General features: G+C 39.3%; 1 protein-coding gene across 2 annotated transcripts in view; it reads right to left on the bottom strand.

Moving 5' to 3' along the window:
- The window catches only part of spata6 (spermatogenesis associated 6), a 35,576-nt gene that overhangs the window by 2,774 nt on the left and 6,688 nt on the right, over positions 1 to 26,114 (bottom strand). For both annotated transcript variants that reach the window (XM_057841414.1, XM_057841415.1), the window contains exons 6-11: positions 25,528 to 25,599; positions 25,300 to 25,350; positions 23,536 to 23,862; positions 19,530 to 19,626; positions 7,340 to 7,377; positions 6,931 to 7,073 (exon numbers count right to left, since the gene is read on the bottom strand). In XM_057841414.1, coding sequence (XP_057697397.1) covers positions 6,931 to 7,073; positions 7,340 to 7,377; positions 19,530 to 19,626; positions 23,536 to 23,862; positions 25,300 to 25,350; positions 25,528 to 25,599 — 728 coding nt within the window. The remainder of the gene's footprint in view (positions 1 to 6,930; positions 7,074 to 7,339; positions 7,378 to 19,529; positions 19,627 to 23,535; positions 23,863 to 25,299; positions 25,351 to 25,527; positions 25,600 to 26,114) is intronic.

The following is a 26,114-nucleotide window of genomic DNA, read 5'->3' as shown; positions in this document are numbered from 1 at the left end:
ACTAATTTTCATTTTCATTGAGCTTTTTAGTTTTTAAACCCAGTGAAGCACAGTACAGCTCAGTTGTATTTCAAGTTCATTTAAGCTTATAAAACTACTTGTTTGCATATATTAAGCATTGCTTTTTTTCTTTTCTAATACATTTTAATCTAATCATTACTCAAGTACAGTACTGTTTTATTAATTGCATTAACTTGGGTTTGAGTTGTGCAGAATATTAGTTAATAATTTTGTGATCAAACCGTTTAAGGACAGTACACTTGTATACAAAGAAAGTGAATGCATTTTTCATTGAAGCTTATAAGATTACTTGTTTATAAGTATTTGGCACAGGTTTTTATTTTTATATATATATATATATACAGTGGGGAGAACACGTATTTGATAGTCAATGGGAAAACCCATTGGCAGTGTATCAAATACTTGTTCTCACCACTATTTATAAAATTATAATACATTTGAATCGTTTATTCAAGTAGTTTTTATTAGTTGCCTTAAAGGGATCCACGGATAGAAAGATATGTAATTCATAAGAGATAAACGTTATTATGGGTTAAAATAATTTGATATGAAACCCCTCTTGATGTTTTCATTTTTATACAATTTGTAAAATTAGTTTAACTAGTAGGTCGCCATTGTTGTAGACGTTGAAGGGTGGTGATGTCACATGGTTAAGCTACCGGGTTTCCAGAGTATGACTTGAAGGAATCTGACCTTTTAGCCAGACTGACGGAATCACGCCAGCTGGACCCGAACTGGCGCAGCTCCAGCAACCCGGCCAAAAGGCCAAACTCCGGGCGTTCACCTTAGTCTAAACCCCTTGTACTGACTCCATTTTGAAAGGTGGAAAAAGGCTTCGAAGCACAAGTTGACAATTTATTCAGGACAGTGATCATACAGCACAGAGGGACCCAGGCGAGGATTCACGGTCACCATATCACAAGTCAAAAAAAGGTTCCCAAGAAAAAAAATGACGATTAGTGAAACATTGTCTTTTTGAAGGCTCTCGCGGGGCAAGCTGTGGGCAGAAGGGTGTGTTTGGACGTTGTTTAGGATTATTGTCTGTTTGCGGATTGGACAGGAAGATTCGGGAGTTACTGTTGTCAGGGCAATGAGGGTTGTGGATTTTGCCACCTCAGCGTCAAAGGGGCTCTTGGAGTCTTATCAGTCGTGTTACCAGTTGGATATTGGGCGTTCTCCGGTGTTCCTTGTGTTGGGACAGGGTGTCCCGCCATTTGTTCTGGACTGTCCGGGAGAACTGATTGCGAGAGTTGGTGGTGTTGTCGTGGGCTTGTCAGCGTCTTGTATCTCTTTTGCCCTATATTCTGCTTGTTTTTTCTTAAACTATGGTATAAGTGCTATTTATTTTATATTTGGTGTGTTAGTTATACAGTCAAACAATAAATACGAAAAACGATACTATTCCCTGATTGATTATATTAAGTGTGTTAGAACAATGTAAACAGCAGAAACTGCTTTTTCAGTCTTGTCTGTGTTTTCCGCCTTATATATATATTTTTTTTCAGTGATAAAACATCAGCCTCGTGTTCGATGATCTCTTGGGCCTACTACGCAACTGTAATTTAATGCTAGTCATTATGGTATTATGTTACTAAATCAACGGTTCTCAAACATTCAACCGCCTTGTAGTACCACCTAAAAATAGTTTTATTACACGTGAATATGTGTCATGAATACATAAAATGTCTACAAATATTACTCTCACTTGTGTAAGGTTCAAGAACGTCATACTCCCCGATAATGCCAAACCTTTTACGTGTAGTTGAAATGAAAACCACATATCAAAAAGAAGAAACATGAACAGACTGAGATGTCATAGCTTTAGGTATCATCACACGTCTTGCGTATAGATGAAGCCCGCGTGAAGTGGCAAGTCGTGCCCTTCTCCTTACTGCTCTAATCTGCCACCCTGCGACTCTCGTGGTGTTTTCAATTGGGCCAAAACAATCGTTCATTTCCTGCAATTGACTTTGTGGTGAGATTGTCTATTGATTTTAATGTTTGCTTATGAGCTGAGTTTGGGGGGCGGGATCAGGGGCAGACAAACACAACCCAACATGGGCGTTGGTCGTGTGATCAACTGGCAGCCGGTGTGATGGATGACAAGGTCTCTTGTGAATGTATTAAAGCCAGCTTCAGGTCAAAGGCATTGAGAGTGGGGCGGAGACATAAATCAATACACTTTTCCTCTTTTGTTTTCCCTCCTCGCTGCCCGGTAATGAACAAACATGACGGGACATCAGCGCCTCTAATTCAACACATATACAAAGACACGCAGGCCAACACCAGGACACAAGATTGCCACGTAGTTGTTCCATATCCCATTATTGGGACAACAGGCAGGTGCCTCTTTGTCTGTGGAGATCCTACTAGCAAACAGCAAACATGTATTTGTTGACACAGACACATTGGGTGGAATTCATCATGGCAAGCAAGACAAGAGGAGGATTACGCTTTCTGATCCAGCTCAGGCAAGAATGTGAAGAATTTAACTCATAGTTAAGGTTTTCTCCAGCAGGCCAAATGTACAGTAAAATAGCTTGTATTATTACATACGCACAACAAATTGCATGACACCCAATGCTCCTAACGCGAAATTTTTGTCAGAAATTGAAAGTGCAAAATTTATGGGTGCACATGTAAATCAACTCATGACGTAAATATTCACATTTCTACTCACGTTCACTGTATCTATACTTACAGTGGGCCAAATAAGTATTTAGTCATCCAATAATTGTGCAAGTTCTCCCACTTGAAAATATTAAAGAGGCCTGTAATTGTCAACATGTGTAATCCTCAACCATAAGAGACAGAATGTGGAAAAAACAAAATCACATTGTTTGATTTTTTCAGGAATTTATTTGCAAATCATGGTGGAAAATAAGTATTTGATCAATACCAAAAGTTCATCTAAATACTTTGTTATGTACCCTTTGTTGGCAATAACGGAGGCCCAACGTTTTCTGTAACTCTTCACACAATGTTGCTGGTATTTTGGCCCATTCCTCCATGCAGATCTCCTCTAGAGCAGTGATGTTTTGGGGCTGTCGTTGGGCAACACGGACTTTCAATTCCCTCCTCACCCCGTGGCGTCAAAATGATAACAAGAACGGTGAGCAAAAATCCCAGAACCACACGAGGGGACCTAGTGAATCACCTACAGAGAGCTGGGACCACAGGCCACTATCAGTAACACAATGCGCCGCCAGGGTCTCAAATCCTGCACTGCCAGACGTGTCCCCCTGCTGAAGAAAGAACACGTCCAGGCCCGTCTGCGGTTCGCTAGAGAGCGTTTGGATGATCCAGAAGAGGACTGGGAGAATGTGTTATGGTCAGATGAAACCAAAATAAAACCTTTTGGTAGAAACACAGGTTCTCCTGTTTGGAGGAGAAAGAATACTGAATTGCACCATACCCACTGTGAAGCATGGGGGTGGAAACAACATGCTTTGGGGCTGTTTTTCTGCAAAGGGACCCGGATGACTGATCTGTGTAAAGGAAAGAATGAATGAGGCCATGTATCGAGAGATTTTGAGTGAAAGTCTCCTTCCATCAGCAAGGGCATTGAAGATGAGATGTGGCTGGGTCTTTTAGCATGACTATGAACCCAAACACACAGCCAGGGCAACAAAGGAGTGGCTTCGTAAGAAGCATTTCAAGGTCCTGGAGTGGCCTAGCCAGTCTCCAGATCTCAACCCCATAGAAAATCTGTGGAGGGAGTTGAAAGTCTGTGTTGTCCAACGTCAACCCCAAAACGTCACTGCTCTAGAGATCTGCATGGAGGAATGGGCCAAAATACCAGCAACAGTGTGTGAAAAGCTTGTGAAGAGTTACAGAAAACGTTTGGCCTCCGTTATTACCAACAAAGGGTACATAACAAAGTATTGAGATGAACTTTTGGTATTGACCAAATACTTATTTTCCACCATGATTTGCAAATAAATTCTTTACAAATCAAACATTGTGATTTTCTGTTTTTTTTTTTTCCACATTCTGTCTCTCATGGTTGAGGTTTACCCATGTTGACAATTACAGGCCTCTCTAATATTTTCAAGTACGAGAACTTGCACAATTAGTGATTGACTAAATACTTATTTGCCCCACTGTATATATCAATGGAACTTTGTGTGTGTGTGTGTGTGTTCGCTCCCAATGAAATCTGAAACGGCAGGGCGGATTTTGACAAAATTTTACACATTTGTACTTTATGTTTTTGTATGTGTTCTTAGATAATCTCTGTAGGCCTCCATTTGGTGCAGAAAATTAATTCGAAACTCCAAAAATTAGCATAGAAAATGACTGATTGTGAATGTGACAGCGCCGTCTTTTGGGCAAAAGACGAGACTCTTGTGATTGCAATGTTGCAGTTGGCTTTCAAATACCGTTTGGTGCACAAATTTAACTGTGCTGTGATGATACGTTGTGACTGTGAGTACTCCACGACAAAACCCTGGATTTAAAAAATATGTTCAATGGGGCAATGAGGGCATTTTTCAAAAATATATTTTTTTTAAACAGCAAAACCCTAACTGGGGGCAAGAGCACACGAGAGCAGAATTAAAGATGCCATGATTTTAACGAGATATCGCGTACTTACCTTGTTTCGATCCAAAAACTCCATGTAGCGTGTATCATCGTGTGTCAAGAAACAGATATGAATGCCCACAGACGGATTTTGGGGGGGATTTTATGGGTGAAACATGGTAATATAACGCGGGTTGTTATGCAGAAATCACAGACATCAAGGAGTGGTGTAGATGCTCTTTTTCATATATTTATCCTTTTAAAGCCCCCCCCCCCCCAATTTTTCTTTGTTTGGATCAATTATTTATTATTTAACATATTGGGGAAAATGCGACAGTAACAAAAAAATACAATCAATCGATAGTTATGAGGTACGTAGATATCCATGACTTTTTTACAGACGCCATTTTTTTGTGACGTAACTTGTTTAAGAGTTTAAAATATGCGAGTGAATAATTTTTTAAAGTCGTTTTTTTTTTAAACGAAATATTGGTAACACTTTATAATAACTATCCGTTTTACTAGTTAATAGATCATTAGTAAACTGTTGGTAAATGATTTATTGTTGATTTGTGAAGTATTTGCTAACAGTTTGTTAAGCATTTTTACAGGGTGTTCTTAACCTGAAACACAGTTTGTGTAGAAACGTTTCAAGTTTCTGTGTGTAACGTTTGGCATTTCTATCTTTTCAGGTTAAGAAATGCCGTTCACTTCAAAAGAAAAGGCATTTTGATAAGGCATTTTGCAGGCAGCACTCATGTTGCACATTTATTAAAATCTGCCATAGAACCAACAAATATTTGTACTTTTCTTTGTATATTTAACCAATAAAACTTATGACCTTCAACATAAAGTATATAGTTTTATTAAGATCCATCAACTAGCATGGGCGTTTAGAATGGGGTCAACCACATTGGAACGCCCTGTAAATGCTTAACAAACTGGTAACAAGTCCTTCACAAATCAACAATAAATCATTTATCAACAGTTTACTAATGATCTATTAACTAGTAAAATGGATAGTTATTATACAGTGTTATCGAAATATTAGACCCAAATTAATGACTAAGATAAAAATGACAGACATTTTGATTAATAAATATAATTACTTACCTTCTTTTTATGGCTGAGTTGAAACAAAAGCGGTTGCGCGATGTCTGTAAACGGGGGTTTCCAGGGTAAAAGGGACAAATTAAAAATTGTTTGGGGGCTTAATGCGCCATGAATCTGCTATGGCAGCATATAGACATATTGTTCTATCAAACGCAACAGTTCTTTTGGATTAAAATACAACAGTTTATTTCAGGGCTGTCAAACGATTAAAATTTTTAATCAAGTTAATCACAGCTTAAAAATTAATTAATCGTAATTAATCGCAATTCAAACCATCTATAAAATATGCCATATTTTTCTGTAAATTATTGTTGGAATGGAAAGATAAGACACAAGACTGATATATACATTCAACATACTGTACATAAGTACTGTATTTGTTTATTATAACAATAAGTCAACAAGATGGCATTAACATTATTAACATTCTGTTAAAGCGATCCATGGATAGAAAGACTTGTAGTTCTTAAAAGATAAATGATAGTACAAGTTATAGAAATGTTATATTAAAACCCCTCTTAATGTTTTCGTTTTAATAAAATTTGTCAAATTTTCAATCAAAAAAATAAACTAGTAGCTCGCCATTGTTGATGCAAATAATAACACAATGCTCACGGTGCTGAAACCCATAAAATCAGTCGCACCCAAGCGCCAGCAGAGGGCGACAAAACACCAAAAAACACAAGCAACAAGACATGACACTGTGCTGTCATTTTAATCTGTTTGAGCGGGGCATGTGCGTTAAAGGCATCAAATATTTTAACGTGATTAATTAAAAAAATTAATTACCGCCCGTTAACTGGATAATTTTGACAGCCCTAATATTTTAAAGAGGAGTGCAAGAGCAGAAACTGCTTTTTCAGTCTTGTCTGTGTTTTCCGCCATATATACTTTATACTGCAAAAATGTTAATAAAAACAAAAATGAAAATGGAAAAAAAAAACAGGAACTCTGGTTATAACCCCAAAAACTTTCAATTTTTATTCATCTTTTTGATTTTTTTTTTTTTTTAAACTTCGTAGTATTTCAATCAGTGCCTTCGAAAGACTTAACCATTTCTCCATCAATTAATCCCCGCACATGATTTGATTTCGTAGGCCCCACAAAATGATTTGGACTGGCCCCCCGGGCCTCGAGTTTGACACGCGTGAGATTAGGTTTTTGTGCAAAAAGAAATGAAACTACACATCCAGTTAGATGTCTTGGTCAAGCTATAATAGATGTGAAAGAAAGTGACATGCAGTATTGTAAGGGTGTCAAGTGTTCTTTCACCTTCCCCTGAAGGAATGCTTGGAGGTCACAGTGCCTCTCCTCTTAACTGCAGCAGAGGCGGAGGACGCTCGAGGAGGATTTGGGGTCAGCTCATCACGTCTGAATGATGGCCCAGGAGACGACCACGCACGATCTGACCGCGTCTGCACGGGTTAAATGTGTTGGATGTGAAAAAAAAAATGTTGCTGCCTGAGGGTTTATTTTCACGCACATTTGAAAAAGGGAGACAAGCAAAGGTAGAGTTCAACAACGTAAGCCTGAAGTGAAAGAAAAAATAAATAAATAAATAAAAAAAAAAAAACAGCCATGCTTTGCTGGTGAAATTCTCTTATTTTAGGAAAATGTGATTTTTGTTGTTGTTGTTTGTATACTAGATTAAAGATAACAAAGTGATGTTATTAAGACTTACTCTGAAAGCTCTGGGTCGGTAACTGTCAAGGTGAAATCCTGCAAAGACAAAAGTCAGTGGTGGACTGTATGTAATGCATTTTGTATTGTTCAAGAATGACTCTTATGACACCTTTACTCTAACGTTGCTGTATTGCTGCTTCAAGAGCGAGTACTAACCAATTATTGAAGTAAAATACCAATTGTTGAGTATACTCTTGAGTACACACTGTACATTAAATGTATTTTGTTGTTATCATGATGCAGCAGCACCTTTTAATGTGAGCCATTCCACCAAAGCAGATGAAACATGATGTCCGTTTATCAATTTTCATGGGGTATTTACAAAATAATTAATGAATAAACCCTCACCTTAGAAACTTTCACCTATTTTGAGTGTTTTGTAAGCAGCTATATCGTAAGCAAGGAGAACAAAAAACCTTGGGGAAAAAATTGTTAATTTTTTGAGAATCTTTCAACATATTAAGAGAAATCAGCTGAAAAATGAAATACCCTCGGTGGCAGAGTAAATAAACGAACGAGATTAGGGTCAGAGGTCAATTTATTTGGGAAAAAAATGACATATGAAAGGCAGACCTTCCTCATGGCTTCTCTGGGCATTTTATTATCTTCAATTTCATAAAATTTAAAGATGAAAATGCAGAGGTGAGTAGAGTAGCCCCAATTTTTTTTTCTCAAGTACGAGTAGCGTTATTTCAAAATACAGTAATATTACTCATGTAAAAGTAAAAGTAGTCATCCAAAAAGTGTACTCAAGTACACATAAAAAAGTATCCAGTTAAAAGAATACTCAAGTGATGAGTAACATTGTAACTCCTTATTTATTTATTTATTTTAAACAAAGGTATTTTTTTCTCTCAGTACAAACTTAGCTACCGTAATTTTCACACAATAAGGTGCACCTGACTATAAGCCGCCACCCACCACATTTGATACAAAAAACAAAACAAAACATTTGATCATAGATAAACCGCACTGGACTATAAGCCGCAGCTGTCCTCACTGTATTATGAGATATTCATTCCAAAAGATATCATTCGGGAATACTTTATTTGACAGCGGCATCATAAGACTGTCATAAGACCAAATGAACCACCATGAGCTTTGAACCAACTGGCTACAAAGCTTCATTGCTTCAAGAAAGTTTAATTTGGCCATCACTGTTCTCTTGGAGGAGACAGTCAACCTCTGCTGCCACCTGCTGTCAACACTATTGTCGTCTAACATGCCTCCTAGTATGTATTGCAGCGGTACAGATGTAAATAATATATCAAAATTCATTTTCTGTGATAATTATTTCTTCAGTTATTGTTATAGTTGTTTCATTTATCGCTAATGATGGAATTTGGTAACACTTTATTTGACAGTGGCACCATAACACTGTCATAGCACCATCATAATGATGACATGACACTGCCATGAGCATTAACGAATGCTTATGACAGATGTCATTTTGTGCCAGGCGCCAAATTATCGCCAACAGATGTAAACGACCCAAGTTGAACATACATGGAGTTAGTGACATAATTTGCCGGATGACACTTAATGACATCTGTCATCTAGTGACGGGAAAAGTCGTTCACCTGAGGAAACGAATCAATTCCGGTTCGTTCAGTAAAAAGATTCGTTCAAACAAATCGTTCAACGAATCGTTCGCCCTCCTCATCCCCCCCACCCACAACCGCCCAAATGAATCGTTCGGTCAGTGAACGGGAAGTGACGTTGCCAAACGAATCACCAATAGACCGCTTAGCATATAGACCCTACCCACGTGACGTCACAACTCCGCTCTCCTGAATGGTACCGCCCAATTGTCCGTCAAAACATAGTGTTAACCTGTTACGGCTACGTACATTCCTCCTATTTACGGCATGTTTTTCTGCTCCTTAACATTAATAATCAAAATGGTGAAGGCGTGTGTGGCTGTTGGTTGCACTAACAGAGAAGATGGAAGGAGAGACTTGAAGTTTTACCGTATTCCGAGGGATCCAAAGAAGAGAGCGAAATGGACGGCTGTAATTCGACGTGAAAACTGGGCATCAAAAAATCACCACAGACTATGTAGTAGTCATTTTATATCCGGTAAGATGCATTTAAGATATACTTAGAGGGTTTTGGGCTGACAAATAACCACAATTAAGATCATTGCTAGGCTAATCGCCGACAACATACACGTATGTATGTTGTGAGAGTGCTATCGCTAAACCATATAAACATTAAAAGCCTTAACTCCATTGACAAACGACATGAAATACATTAGACTTGACAGTGGATGTTAGCAATAACAAAAGATTTTGAATTGAAAATTTCGTAACTCACCTTTCCAAGCACAAGATAGATTCCTGCCGAATTTTCGTGGACGAGGACCTGTTTCACCCAACCACCAACGAAGTATTTATAAGCCTCCAAGCTCTTGAAGTTTTTCGTGAGAATAGGCTGATTTTGTGTGGACAAGATAATTGTAAATATCAGCGTAGCAGATGTCAGGCAGACAGGGCGAAGACAGTGGGTCGAAAAACATCGATTTGGGCATCAAATATGGATCTGGCGACTGTATAGAACGAAGCTTTTCCACATAACGCCTTTTATGCAACACATCCAGTGAGTTTACGGCATCAGAAAGCACCGGGTCTTCCATGAAATGCATTTTAAATTCCTCGATCAATTGAAACCAATGCTAATACAGAGACAAAATGACGGACAAGTGGGCGGAACCATACAGCGAGCACGTGGTTTTGTGACGTCGGTGGGTAGGGTCTATATAACTGAACAGGAAGGCTTGGTCCCTCCCCCTCTTGCACAGTACACAGGCTTTTCATTGGCCGCTCTCTTCGTAGATTCAGAAGTGAGTGACAGACTGTGTTTTTCTGTCTTTTTTTTTCACTGCCTCGTCTCTGCAGCCCAGCCGCTGCAGCAATGAGAATTTCCGCATCTATCATATTTCTATGGGATCAAAGCCATGGCTTGTGCTTGCTTCACTTTGATATAGGAAACGGTTAAACATTTCCCCTTTTTTTAAGCACAAACTTTTTCAATCACGCTAAATTACGTGGACGCTCCCTTCCGTATTAGTAGTTTAAATGCGTGTTTACGTGAGCTGGCTGCTCGTGAAAGCCATTTGATAGACCGCCAAATCATTTCGGCTGAAGAACAAATAAATGTGGAATTTAAATAAACTGTCTTCGGCTATTTTTTCCGATTGAGTGAGATTTATTGCACACAAATAAGAAAATATAAAAAATATTAATAAATAATCAATTTATTATGTATATTAATAAATATTAAATCAGCGTTATAAATAAAATGTATTATTATTATTATTATTATCATTTGGCTTCTCTGACACGAAAATAAATAAATAAAACAACACTCGAAAAAATATTACCTAAAAATCGTGTTGAAATGTCATTTTTGCACTTGTATTAATATATAAATAATCCCATCAACTCCACGCAGTCATCCCCTCCCGATCTCAGATCGCCAAAAGCTGACGAAAAGAGAATCGTTTGCTCTTTACAATGTAACCATTCCACTCTCAGTGGTATGTTAAGAAAATGGAGACATACATGTATATATACATCCTACGTCCCCGCGTTTAATTTTTGGACGCTTTAGTCGCACAGGATGGACTGATGGACTCAACGTTAATTAATTTGTGCCCCAACCCGACAAGCTGTGACACGGAAAAAAAAAAAAATGTCATGAAACTACCGTTTCATAGCAAATCAGTATTATAGTGATCATACTAAATAGTCATTTTCCATGGGCACAGATTAGATAAATTTCGCTGCCATGAAGTCCAGCTAGTCTCTTGACAGCTTTCTCGCCCGCCCCCGCGGCGTATCTGCAGCTCAGCCTTATCGCCTTGTAGCTACTGGCGAATGTTTTAACGTACTGTAAAGTGGATACAATGTCGTCATATGTAGTCTCGAGTCTGTTGAGAAAAGCACAGTAAACTTTGCTCACTGTGTTTATGTGGTGATTTTTGTGCATTTGAGAAGCATAAGATAGGCTCAACATGAAAGAATATGTGATAAAGCCCTTTCCTTTCAGTCCTTAGCTCGTTCACTGCCGCAGCGCTGCTGCGTGACTGCCGGTGTAGGCTGACTATAAATTAGCGTAGCAGTCTAGCAGAACGAATCATCTAAGCATTCTCGGTAGGACGGAGAGTCAGTGAACGGGAAGTGACATAACTCAGTCTTGCCCCCTGCCTGCATGCTGGCTGCTTATTGGCCACACGTGGAAGTGAGTGACAGACGCCCTGATTCCGTTTCCGCTCCCTCCCCTGCCCGCGATGAGGCTGGCGTCTGATTGGTCGTGTGCTATGTCAGTAGACGCTGCCGCTTGCTCAACGCCCTCCCACGCAGATAACAAGGCAAGCCCCAACTTCATAGAACGAATCAGTGCAGAAGATGATTAGTTTGGTCTCGTTCACCCAAACAATTCGTTCAAAAAGAACGAATCGTTCACGACCGATACAACACTACTGTCATCAGCATTCAGTAATGCCCATAATAATGTCATGTCATAATTACGACGGTCTTATGACACACTGTCCAATAAAATGTTACCTATTAACCCAAATAAATCAATAAATAAGCCGCACTGGACTATAGGCCGCAGGATTTAAAATGAGGGAAAAAAGTAGCGGCTTATAGTCCGAAAATTACGGTATATGAACTGTTGCTATAATGATGACTGTAGAATAACCCATAACAGAAATACAAAAAAAAATTTTTTTTTAAATTGAATTCCGGTGAGAGAGAGAAAAAAAAAGACAGAAATAAAGCATTATTCGTCCAAAGACCACGAGTGCCCTCTAGTGGATAAAACAGTTTATTCATAGTTACTATAAAGAAATTATAAGGATTGTATCTCTTGTTTTCCGTGGTCAATCGGTTCCAAATAAAAACTGGGAGAGAGGTTTAAATCCGCGCTTTCGTTTCATGTTGAGGGCAGCGCTCTATGTCAAATACTTAGATAATACGTAGAATATAGAGGAAAAATGTAACGACTCTTGTGTCGCCCAAAGTAGTGGAGTAAGAGTAGCATTTTTTCTTCACAAATCTACTCGAGTAAACGTAAAAAGTATGGCTTAGTGAAACTACTCTTAGAAGTACATTTTACTTAAAAAGTTACTCGAGTAAATGTAACGGAGTACATGTAACGCGTTACTACCCATCTTTGCAAAAATGCGATTAAGATTACATCACTGGTACTTAGTGTTGTTTATGGCAGCCCTTTCGATATTTGTCTTAGTCTTTTGGATGATGATATTTATTAGTCTTAGTCATATTTTAGTCACCCCAAAATGTGTTTGTCTTCATCTAGTTTTTGTTCACGAAAACCCAAGACTAATTTCGTCTAGTTTTAGTGGACGCTTACGCAAAAATATTTTTGTCTTTAAAATTAAAAAACACACAAAAAAACCTCCATAAATAAATACATCAATAAATAAAGGTTTCCAACTTTTTTAAATGAGCATTGACAGACTAGCACATGTTGTAGCGTCTACAAGGACAACGTCAACTTAGTGATAATACACACTCAGCATGAAAACAGTACATATGACACCCACCTGGACACAACGAAGGGGATATTAAAAAATTGTCTGAAAGTTAAGGCTCATCGTAAGCATTAGCCTAATGCTAACGCGAATGCTATGCTAACACTATGAGTTACAGTTAGTGTGTGATGATCAATTAGCATAGAAAAGCGACATTGCATATTCTCTCTGGCCAAGATAAGAAAACAAATCTTACCGTGTGTGCAAGCTGGAGTGACTTGAGGCAACACTGGTGAGTCTGGGAGGGGGGCGCAGCACGTCACGAGTGACACAATCAGACACTGCTACGATGCGGGCTAACTACAATGATATGAACAAATATCTGAACCTTTTGGAATTTCTCACATTTCTGCATATAATCACCATCAAATGTGATCTGATCTGTAAGGAATACGCGGGCAGACAGGTTGTGTGGACCCAAATGCAGGGAAAAGTAAGCAGGGAGGCAGACCGGCAGTGCAAAATGATTTAATTAAGGCTAACAAAAAACAAAGTATCAACCAATATTGTGGGGATCAAAAAAACACAGAAACAAACACAACTCAGGTCACTAACAAAGGCTTGATATCAAAAAGGAACACAAGGACTTGGACGGAGAAAACTTGAGAACACTGACGAGCACATGGGCATTGACAATGACGCAACAAGGAGTGAAAAGAAAATGGGGGCTTACATACACACACGCAGACAAGGTGTAACGGGACAACGAGGAACAGTTGGGTAACACAGGAGTTTGCAGATTGGAGGATACACTAGGAGCAGGAACAACAGGTGAAATCAATGGGCAATCACAGGGACAAGTCACACTAGGAGAAAACCAACACAAAACCTAACATGATCTTTGTCAAAATCACACAGATGAAAAAACACTGTCTGCTTTAACTAAAACCACCATTTATAGGTTTTCATATTTCAATGAGGATAGCATGCAAACAATGACAGGGGGGGTAAGTACCGTAATTTCCCGAATATAAGGCGCACCCGTGTATAACGCACACTCCAAATTTACTTGTAAAATCAAGGGAAAATTATTGTACCCGTGTATAACGCGCACCCTAATTTTAGCACCAATGAATAGAAGAATACAAGAAAACAGCTTGTGTACAGATACAGAAATGTCATTTTACTGACTGGTGAAACACAGCACAAGCATAGCACATTGGTAGTTCAAAACATTACTGTAAACTGACAATATGTACGGTAATTTATATGATCTGATAACTTCTTGAACTTACCAACCTCCAGGAGAAAACAAAAACGAAGGTGACTTTTCTTTTAAAGGTTGCTGTATAACTTGCTCGTTTCATCATGATGAATAAATGTTTCTTCCATGGATTGATATGGTAAAATAAAAGTGAGGATTTACGTCGGAAATCGGAAAGCGCATCACTGTACACTAGACTGTAACAATAGGAACTATTGTTATTTGGATTTGAGTTTCCCGAGGGACAGATATAGTTGACGGACACAGGAAGTCTGTGTTGTGTTACATTTGTTATGGTCCGAGTTGCGGAGCTGCAATAAACGTTGACTCAAATGAGTTCAAGAAACTAAATTTTGTGCTTTATGAATATTGAAAAAAGCAAAATTTAACACAGACGAAATAATTCGGCCGATCAGAGTGAAGTATTACCGAATGGTACCGTAATGGTCGGCAACGGATCACCGCATACGTTTCTTCAACACAACGTGGCCGTGTCGATTAAAAAAAAAAAAAAATTGGTTCATATACATATACAGTGCCTTGCAAAAGTATTCGGCCCCCTTGAATCTAGCAACCTTTCGCCACATTTCAGGCTTAAAACCTAAAGATATGAAATTTAATTTTTTTTGTCAAGAATCAACAACAAGTGGGACACAATCGTGAAGTGGAACAACATTTATTGTATAATTTAAACTTTTTTAACAAATAAAAAACTGAAAAGTTGGGCGTGCAATATTATTCGGCCCCTTTACTTTCAGTGCAGCAAACTCACTCCAGAAGTTCAGTGAGGATCTCTGAATGATCCAATGTTGTCCTAAATGACCGATGATGATAAATAGAATCCACCTGTGTGTAATCAAGTCTCCGTATAAATGCACCTGCTCTAGTCTAGTCTAGTCTCAGGGTTCTGTTTAAAGTGCAGAGAGCATTATGAAAACCAAGGAACACACCAGGCAGGTCCGAGATACTGTTGTGGAGAAGTTTAAAGCCGGATTTGGATACAAAAAGATTTCCCAAGCTTTAAACATCTCAAGGAGCACTGTGCAAGCCATCATATTGAAATGGAAGGAGCATCAGACCACTGCAAATCTACCAAGACCCGGCCGTCCTTCCAAACTTTCTTCTCAAACAAGGAGAAAACTTATCAGATATGCAACCAAGAGGCCCTTGATCACTCTGGATGAACTGCAGAGATCTACAGCTGAGGTGGGAGAGTCTGTCCATAGGACAACAATCAGTCGTACACTGCACAAATCTGACCTTTATGGAAGAGTGGCAAGAAGAAAGCCATTTCTCAAAGATATCCATAAAAAGTCTCGTTTAAAGTTTGCCACAAGCCACCTGGGAGACACACCAAACATGTGGAAGAAGGTGCTCTGGTCAGATGAAACCAAAATTGAAATTTTGGCCACAATGCAAAACGATATGTTTGGCGTAAAAGCAACACAGCTCATCACCCTGAACACACCATCCCCACTGTCAAACATGGTGGTGGCAGCATCATGGTTTGGGCCTGCTTTTCTTCAGCAGGGACAGGGAAGATGGTTAAAATTGACGGGAAGATGGATGCAGCCAAATACAGGAACATTCTGGAAGAAAACCTGTTGGTATCTACACAAGACCTGAGACTGGGACGGAGATTTATCTTCCAACAGGACAATGATCAAAAACATAAAGCCAAATCTACAATGGAATGGTTAAAAAATAAACGTATCCAGGTGTTAGAATGGACAAGTCAAAGTCCAGACCTGAATCCAATCGAGAATCTGTGGAAAGAGCAGAAGACTGCTGTTCACAAACACTCTCCATCCAATCTCACTGAGCTCGAGCTGTTTTGCAAGGAAGAATGGGCAAGAATGTCAGTCTCTCGATGTGCAATACTGATAGAAACATACCCCAAGCGACTTGCAGCTGTAATTGGAGCAAAAGGTGGCGCTACAAAGTATTAACGCAAGGGGGCCGAATAATATTGCACGCCCCACTTTTCAGTTTTTTATTTGTTAAAAAAGTGTAAATTATCCAATAAATTTTGTTCCACTTCACGATTGTGTCCCACTTGTTGTTGATTCTTGACAAAAAATTAAAATTTTATATCTTTATGTTTGAAGCCTGAAATGTGGCGAAAGGTTGCAAGGTTCAAGGGGGCCGAATACTTTTGCAAGGCACTGTAAATGCGCACCATGATTTTACAAGTTGATATTGGGGGAAAAAAAGTGCGCGTTATATTCAGGACATTACGGTAAGTGAGCCCTCTGCCTAAGGAGACTTAAAGAGCAATTGAAACTAATTTTTACCAAATAATTTAAGTCAGGTGTGTGCCCAATCACTGATGAGTGGTTTAAAGCTGCCCTGCCCACTATAAAACACACACCTGGTAAGAATTGTCTTGATGAGAAGCTTTGTCTGATGTGTTTCATGGTTTGGTCAAAAGAGCTGTCTGAAGACCTGTGATCAAGGATTGTTGATTTGTATAAAGCTGGGAAAGGATACAAAACCATCTCTAAAAGTCTGGATGTTCATCAATCGACAGTCAGAGAAGTTGTCTACAAATGGAGAGAGTTTGGCATTGTTGCTTCTCTCCCAAGAAGTGGCCGTCCACCAAAGATGACGCCAAAAGTTCAGCGCAGAATACTCAGAGAGGTAAAAAAGAACTCTAGAGAGTGTGCTAGACTTACAGAAATCACAGGGATAGTCCAATATCTCTGTGCACACATCAACTAATATATGTAAAACTATGCCCAAGAATGGTGTTCATGGGAGGACTCCACAAAGGTAGCCACTGCTGTCTAAAAAAAAAATGTTGATCGTTTAATGTTAGCAAAAAGGCACTTGGACACGCAACAGAAGTTGTGGTAAAATATTTTGTGGACTGATGAAACCAAAGTTGAATTGTTTGTGGAACAGCTCACCAAAATCAACACCTCATCCCCACCGTGAAGCATGGTGGAGGGAGCATCATGATTTGGGGCTGTTTGCTGCCTCAGGGCCTGGACAACTTGCAGTCATTAATGGAAGAATGAATTCAAAATTTTATCAGGATGTTCTGCAGGACAACCTGGGGCTGTCTGTCAGACAGTTAAAGCTAAAAAGAGTGTTAGGTCTAAACTCACTTTTGTAATTAATTAAAGACCCAGAGAAGGACGAGAGAAGGATCGGACTCAGGAATGTTTTCACCGGCGGCCGCCAGGGAGAGGACTGACTGCTGTACGCTTTACTCGCAAGTCAGTGGTTCTCTCCCTGAACTCTCCCGTGCTGCTAACTTTTATTGAGGGCTTGTTGATGAGCAGAGTACAGTTACAACGCTGTTGTCCAACGTGGCAGGTTCGGTCGGGCAAATTCCTTATTCTAGTCAGTGATTGAACAGTCACACTTCCCGATTAAAACTTCCTGATTGAATTACCTGAGCAGGCAAGGTAACATTGTTTTAAACACACATTTGCACTCATAGTACTGTAGCTTGGTGGAAAAGTACTGAGACGTTGTGTAATGAATCAATATATGTGTGTGTATCTACTCATCAGCAGGATGTGAACAATCACCTCTAAGCACATGATGATGGCTAAAACTGTATTCTTCATAATAGCTTGGGAGTGCGCGTATAATAGCTGTGGAAGAGCAAACTGGCATAATACAAGAGGATGGATTCTGCAACAAGAGAATGATCCAAAACACAGGATTAAATCAACTTCAGAAATGTTTCAGAAAATACACGTTCTGGAGGGGCCAAGTCAAAGTCCAGATTTGAACCCCATTGAGATGTTATGGCATGACCTAAAGACAGCGATTCATGCCAGACATCCCTGGAATCTGACAGAACTACAGCAGTTTTTTAGAGAAAGATGGGCCAAAATTAGTCCTAATCGATGTGCCAGACTTATTGCTGCCAAAAGGGGGGCCACAAAAGGTTTACTTACTTATTTTTCCACAAAAGGTTCACTTACTTATTTTTCCCCCTTCTGTCATTGTTTGCATACTACCCTCATACAATATGAAACCTATAAATGTTTGGGTGGTTTTAGTAGAAGCAGACAGTTTTTTCATCTGTGTGGTTTTGACAAAGATCAGATCACATTTGATGGTGTTAGGTTCAGATACTTTTTCATACCACTGTATACATAAATGTCACATATTGTGAACATGTGACGGAAACTATAGCACATTTACATCTCGTTCTCGTCTCGTCAGACGAAAACTGGCGTTAGACTCTAGAGGTGTGCGAAATTTCCGATTCTTAGATTATTCGCGATTCGGCCGCGGAAGATTCGAGAGCGATTCACAAACATCCAAATTCCGATTATTGAAATATGTCAAGTAAAGCGGAAGTAAAACACATTTCGCACGCCGCACGGTCTTCGAGGAGGAGGAACGGAGCAAGACTAGCTAAACATCATGCTTGTCATTACCCGGCCCCTCGGGTAATGCCAAAGCTCAACTCACGGCTCTAGCCCAACTCATGCTGCGAGATAAAAAAACAACAACATACCTGACTGCTGCCGACAGCTGCTACAAAGTACGTCCACATAATGGTATGGTAGATATCATATTTATATAGGACTAGAAGCATTATAGACTCGGTGGGGTTAGCAGCACATGTACAAAAAGCTAGATGCGGGCGTTAGTAAACGGCCGCCATCTTAAAGCAGTAGACTTCCCTGCAGGGCTGTTGTAGCGAACCTTCCAAGCGAACCTAATGAACTTTTTATCTAAAATACTCCTAAATCAGTAAAATATTGACTTGAATCTACCTTTAAAATAGTTTTAAAACTTTCACATGTCGAAAGTAGACAAAAGGGAAATTATGGAATAACGGGAGCAATTTTAACAACTTTAACGGTTTATTCACAACATTAAATTAATTGAATGTAGTTTAAAGCTGCTGATACAGAATGGGGATTTGAGTGTAGTATTTATTGTTTTTAACTGTTAACTTGATACTGAAATAGTCGTTTATTTAAGCCTGCGAGGCTTTTTAAAAAATTTTTATTTATTTTTTTTTTTTACAGTTTTTGTAACTAATGTACAAAACATTAAAATGAGCTAATGGGGGGGGGGGGATTATCAATAATCGATTTAAAATCCAATCGTAGCCTCTGAATCGTAATCGTAATCAAATCGTTAGGCGCCCAAAGATTCCCACCTCTATTAGACTCGTTACGTTTTATCTCAAAACATGCTTAAGCTTATCGTCTTGTCATCGTCATGAAAAAAAGTGTTCGTTGACCAAATTTTTCGTTATCGTCATTGTTGACGAAAGCAACACTGCTAGCTAATTGAATTTTAAAATTCATGGCAGTGTTGGAAAGCTTATGAAAATATATATATAAAAAAAAGCAAAGCTGAATTTCTTCGGCCTGAATTTCTACTTTTGGTGTAATGGCTCACAAATATATGCACTGGTAGTCTTATTTTAGTGAGGCCTACCATAGTCACCACTGAAGAGCCCGTCCGTGTGGGAGAAGTGCATGTAATACTCCGGCAAAAAAGAAGGGTTATCAGTCAGACGACTACATGTGGGAACCTGCGAGCACAAAGCACAGGAGAACACAGTTCACAATCGCTTTGACATGTGGATCCCAGAGCGGTTCCAAATAAAGCAAAAAAAAAAAAAAAAAAAGGCCTATAAACAAAGACAAAACCATACTGCTGTTAAAACAAATGTGCCTCCTGTTGAAGCCACTTCATTAGGAATCTATTTGCTAATTGCAGTTTGACTCTCAATTACTGTGGGTTAATTGTCCACAGGGGACTCCCTTAGGAAAAAAACAGAGCAATGTCAGTGTTATTTTGGTTAATTCCATTCACAGCATTGTGGCGCTTAATCTCTCCCTTTAATAAAGGTGTATTCCGGGAATTTAATAGCGCTACATCGGGATTATAGCGGTTGTCAAAGTGAAGAGGCGGGAATAGAGCAAGGAAAGAGAGGACTTCATGTCCCCTGTAGCCTTGCTCTAGTTAAAATCTGTGCCCATGATATGCAAATCCCCCATAGTTGTGACACACACACATAAAAATCTAATGTTCATAAATAACTGTGCCCTCCTAAACTAAGCAGCTCTTTAGAATCCCTCGGTGAAACATTGTTGGCGACGTCACAATCCATTAACAGCTCAGGTGAAGAGATTAACACTGCCCTTTATTATGACGTCCACTTAATCCTCCTGTTATATTAATCATGTTCACATTTATAAGCTACCCAAGAGGAAGGAACTACATTCACCAAGCACAACCCTGTGGACGCCAACACACTTAATGAGATTCCGCCAGAATTTGACAAAAACCATCCACATTCATTTTCAATGCATCCATTAATCTCCACTGTCATATTCAACACCCACTAAGCCCACCAAAATGTTTCCATTCAATCCTGTTAATTTTCTTCTGGGACTCACAACAAAATCTCCATTGGTGGACTCACAAAAATATTGGTGGTCCATATTTTGGGCCAAAAGTTCAATAGGAAGTTGAAGTCAGTATGCATCCTGTCTAATGCAATCAAATGGAGTTGTTTTTCACAGAAACTGCTGACAGTTAGTTTTGCCTCAGATAATCATGGACTTTTAACTGCTAACCAGCAAGACTCATGACCTAATCACCAAACGTTCCAGACACACCTCCTTATCTGTACAGCATATAAGCAACGCCAAGCCATCTGTCTAGCGTGCATTTCTCTATACAGCTTTTGTTCTGTCATTGAATGCACCCAGAAATTTGTGAAATTTTATACTGCGCTGTAAAGATCTCTTGGCTCCAGTCTTTATTTAACAATCCAGTCTAGCCGTCTCACCTGAATTGAAAACGAACACGCGGAGGACCTGAAACACTGCCTCCAACAAAGTGAACAGGAACTGCTTTAAAATCAACTGGAATTTACCAAAGATGGACGGGAAGTGACTTGGAATTGCCCCAAAATGGAAAGGAAGTGACTGAGAATTGCCCTAAAATCAACAAGAAGTGTTCTAAACAATAATAGCAGGTGAAATAAAAGGTGCGCTACTTCGTGGTTTTTCACTCATCGTGCCAGGTTTTGGTCCCCATTAACCGCAAAAAATGAGGGATCACGGTAATTAGTTACAAATTACTTCTCCCAAAAAGTAATTGAGTTAGTAACTTTGTCACCTCAATGTAAGAGTAATCAGTTACTTGGCAAAGTCACTGACGTTACTTTTCATGTTCTATTAACGTCATTTCACATTAAATATGTTTATATTAACTAATTGAAATGAACTATGTATTTCTTGTTGGTGTTTGTTCTTCTTCTCTTCTATCTGTTTGCTTCCTTTCTGTCCCCCATTACCCCTTCCCACTCACTGCTTTCTTCTAATAAACAAAACATAATGAACAACTTCAATGAGAGTATTTCAAATTCCCATGTGATGTATTAAAACTGTTCAGACCATAAAGACACTCAGATTCCTATTCTCTGAGTCAAAGCAGCTGAACAGAACAGGTAACTCGAGAAAAATAAATAAATAAATAATAGGGATGTCAAAATTACCGCGTTAACGGGCGGTAATTAATTTTTTCAATTAATCACGTTAAAATATTTGACGCGATTAACGCACATGCTCAAACAGATTAAAATGACAGCACACTGTCATGTCCACTTGTTACTTGTGTTTTTTGGTGTTTTGTCGCCCTCTGCTGGCGCTTGGGTGCGACTGATTTTATGGGTTTCAGCACCATGAGCATTGTGTAATTATTGACATCAACAATGGCGAGCTACTAGTTTATTTTTTGATTGAAAATTTAACAAATTTTATTAAAACGAAAACACAAAGAGGGGTTTTAATACAAAACTTCTATAACTTGTACTAACATTTATCTTTTAAGAACTACAAGTCTTTCTATCCATGGATCGCTTTAACAAAATGTTAATGTTAATGCAATCTTGTTGATTTAAATGTATATATCCGTCTTGTGTCTTATCTTTCCATTCCAACAAAAATTTACAGAAAAATATGGCATATTTTATAGATGGTTTCAATTGCAATTAATTACGATTAAATAATTTTTAAGCTGTGATTATCTCGATTAAAAATTTTAATCGTTTGACAGCCCTAATAAATAAATGAATAACTAAGAGCAACTTTATGATGATAATATCTTTTACACTTGCTCATTTTCACATCCATTATTACAAACTGCATTCTGGCTTGCGTACCGAGACACATCAGGGGTATTCGACTAGATTGCTAGTTTTGCCGTACTCGGAATTGGGACAATACTCGTTTGATGGAGCTTCACAAGCAATACAAGCAAAAATGTATTGGACGCGGTTAGAGATGTCCCGATCGGGTCCGATCACGTCATTTTCAAAGTATCGGAATTGGCAAAAAAATATCGGACATGCCTTTTTTAATATGTATATATTTTTTAATTAAATCGTTTTCTAATTGTATTTAACGTTACAGACATAATGTGTTACACTCATCCAGAGTCTTTTGTTTAAGCTTAAGGTAGGGTTATCAAATTTATCGCGTTAACGGTGAGAATTAGTATTTTTTACATTTATCACGTTACAATATTTAACGCAATTAACGCATGCGCTGCACGACCCACTCACGCATTGTCGCGGTCAATCTATGATGGCGCCGTTTTACCCATACAGTATATAGAGCTAAAAGGCAGCGTAAAATGAGTAGAGTGAATTTTGGCAGCCTTTGGAGCCTTTTTATTATTGGCTAAAGCCTTGCAATTCCTCTCCCAACGATTAGAAATATCGTGGGAAGCAATGTGGGGAAGAAAGGTAGTCGTTGATCTTTTTCTTAACACCCTATGTTATTTCCCAATGCAGAGAAGATATATCAATTGGTACCACTACGCACAGTCATGGTTGCACTTCCCATCATGCATTTGGGCAGAACCGTTAAATGGCTACGGTATCATTTACCCGAAAGCTCAACAAATACACTAGATGGCAATATTTAGTCACAATATACAAAGTCACATTTATTCTTTAAGAATTACAAGTCTTTCTATCCGTGGATCCCTCTCACAGAAAGAATGTTAATAATGTAAATGCCATCTTGAGGATTTATTGTCATAATAAACAAATACAGTACTTATGTACTGTATGTTGAATGTATGTTGAATGAATGCAAAAAAAAAGCAATCGGATCGGGAAATATCGGGATCGGCAGATACTCAAACTAAAACGATCGGGATCAGATCGGGAGCAAAAAAACATGATCGGAACAACCCTAGACGCGGTACTAAGAAACGACCAAAATCAAAAGGCAACGGCCTAAAATCAACAGGAAATGACCCGGAAATGCTCCAAAATCAACAGGAAGTGACCTAAATACCACCAGAAATGAACTGGAAAAGCCCCATAATCGACAGGAATAGTTAATCAGTCATCATGAAAGTACGTACAGTCTAGCAGTAGTAATAATTTACCATAAATAGCATGTGTGGTAGTACAAACCAAAAACGGAGGGATACTTTCTGTCTCCTTCTTGAAGTAGTGCGGTCCAAGCTGAAGGTGTTGGAGTCTCTGCTCAGAGTCTAGGGAGAGCTGGCACATTTTTCGGTGGGTGTAAGGCGATAGCGCCCGAGAGGTGGATGAAACAGTCGGCTGCTGGTAGCCTGGTTCAAGTCGAACTCCGCATTTTTGCGGCCTTCTTTTTGCCATGTAGGATATGTGGCGGTCCTGGGTCGGGGACGGCGACCGTCTGGATGCATTTTGTCCTTTGTCTTTTGAAAACTTTCCAGGCGAAGTCGACATTGGCCCGGCACAAGAGAAGCTGCTCATCTGCAAAGACAGAAATAAAATGGTAACATTTGCCTCTTGTTAAAGGCAACCCATTAACACTAGAACTACCAAGGGTGGATCAGTTGATACAAATCACTTTTGTAACCAGAGAAGGATCATCTGACCCAAATCAGCATATCTTTTGTGAGCACTATGGTCCTCATTAGTCATTCCCATTCACACTCGCAAAACCACAGGGTTTAATTGCTCCAATTAGCATCTTGAGTGTTTGCAGGCAGGGGTGACTTGACTGATGGGGGAAGGGCAAACTGGTGTTGTTCTCCCTGGCCTGTTGTCACTTTCAAGCTCAGAAGACGGGTTGTGGTGAAAAAGCCACCATAAAATAGACCAAACTACTCACAGGATGTTTTCTTTTTAAGTGTTTACTTGTCCCTTCAACTCTTCCAGTTTTATCCTCTGTGTAAACCAAATGGAACATACTTGTCGGGTTTTCTTTTCTTACTTACAGACTAGACTTACAGTATGTCTCACATATACAGTATGTGTGTAAACTGTATGGAGACAGAAAGGTGCCATTGGATTGTTGTCTGAGGCAATGAACACCTTTAGGAATCATTTTCTCTACCCCTTCCGAATAGGCTTGTCCAGCTGGACAAAACAGTTGTTGCTTATCGGACAGTGGACCGCTCAGGCAGGCAATCGGGCGGACAACCTTTTTACATCTTATAAAAGGTGCAGTTTGCCTACCCTACAAGGGGTGGTGTAATAAAAAAAACATTTTTTTATGTGGTGACATATGACACGTCACCCTTTTCTAGGCTAGGTGTTGGAGGTTGTTGCCGAAACAATTTTTCCATCTGCACCTTCTTTGCGCCCACATATGAGTGAGCCAATTCCTTTGCAAGACCCACCAAGAAGTCCACCCGTCTCTCTGATATTCAAGATGCTAATTGCAGCCATCCAGAGTGAAACGCCCCCTTCACACCTAGGCAGCGACTCCACAGGAGTGTGTATGGGGGTGGCCTGCTTGATTGCTTCTTTGGGTGGTCTATTGTTGGACAAAGCCCAGTAGTCAGTTTGGTATCGGGGTCATTTGACGCCTTTCTGGTATTTCTTTATAGCAAAAAAACCCCCAGGACTTCCAGTGTTAAAACACAAGTTCAAACATGCAGCTTTCCAGCAACCACTGTATAACCAAAACGACTTTAATGGCCTCTAACATCACCCTCCCCATCTTGTCGGTAATGGCATCCTGGGATAAATAAGATCAAATCAAATGTTTATTCTCGTTTAATACAATAAAACGAAAGCATTTACGCAGCCAAATTGCTTTTTAGGGAAATCACATAACACTCAAATTATTTCGAAGCTGAACGATGAATGTTTGTTCGCCGAGGCCGCCATTTGATTAAAGCGTCATTTCATTAAATCAAGGCAAATAGGCTCATCCATTTTCATCTACAAACATGCACTCACCTCTTTGAGCTGGACAGAGTTCGTCTTCCTGTCACCCGGTGATTCTTTGACCTTAGGTGTGGATCAATTTAGATTAATTGCTTCACTGGACTAAAGGAGTCAAACAATACATCCGCCATTTACGTAATCAATATTAAAATGGTACTTGAATGGTACCACAAAATGCCACTGACAGACATATCCGTAAACAATCTCCTAGGTTTAAGTCGCAGCGGTCAGGAGACTTACAGGTGAGCCATCTATCCAATCACTCTCCTCGATGAATGATGTCACTGAAAACGCCACCGCGGGAAATGCACCCTAGAGACAAGACAAGTGACAACTTGAGAAAGAGGTGGAATATGAAGTCTACAAAACAGATATACACAAAGCCCAGTAGGCCAATTTACGACCACAATTGTTCTGTCTGGGTCTCGGTTTGAGTGAAACAAATTGCCGAACAGACCGCAAGCTCCAGTGATGTTTCAAAAATACGGCTTTTATGGATAGAGACAGCGTAACTCTGATGATGTAAGTCGCAGACAAACTAGCATGAAGGCAACAGTAAGAAGCGGAGCTTGACGACGTTTTAATGTGAAGCTCTATATGGAGAGTGATGAGGACAAGCTGCGAAAAAAGGAGCAGCATATTCACATTTTAAACATGTCGTATCATTAGAAGCAACATGATTTAAGCAACAAAATCAAAAGTATTAGGACATCAAGAGTCATGGGCGTCGTCAGACATATTTCACTGGGGCAAGTACTCCTACAGAATCCGCCTATTTGAATATGGTCATATTACTTTATTCACTCCGTACACACAATCTGCATATG

Source organism: Corythoichthys intestinalis, chromosome 7 (assembly GCF_030265065.1).
Source record: "Corythoichthys intestinalis isolate RoL2023-P3 chromosome 7, ASM3026506v1, whole genome shotgun sequence".
Classification (NCBI taxonomy): domain Eukaryota; kingdom Metazoa; phylum Chordata; class Actinopteri; order Syngnathiformes; family Syngnathidae; genus Corythoichthys; species Corythoichthys intestinalis.
Note: the sequence above shows the minus strand (reverse complement) of the source record. Positions and strands in the feature narration are given on the sequence as shown.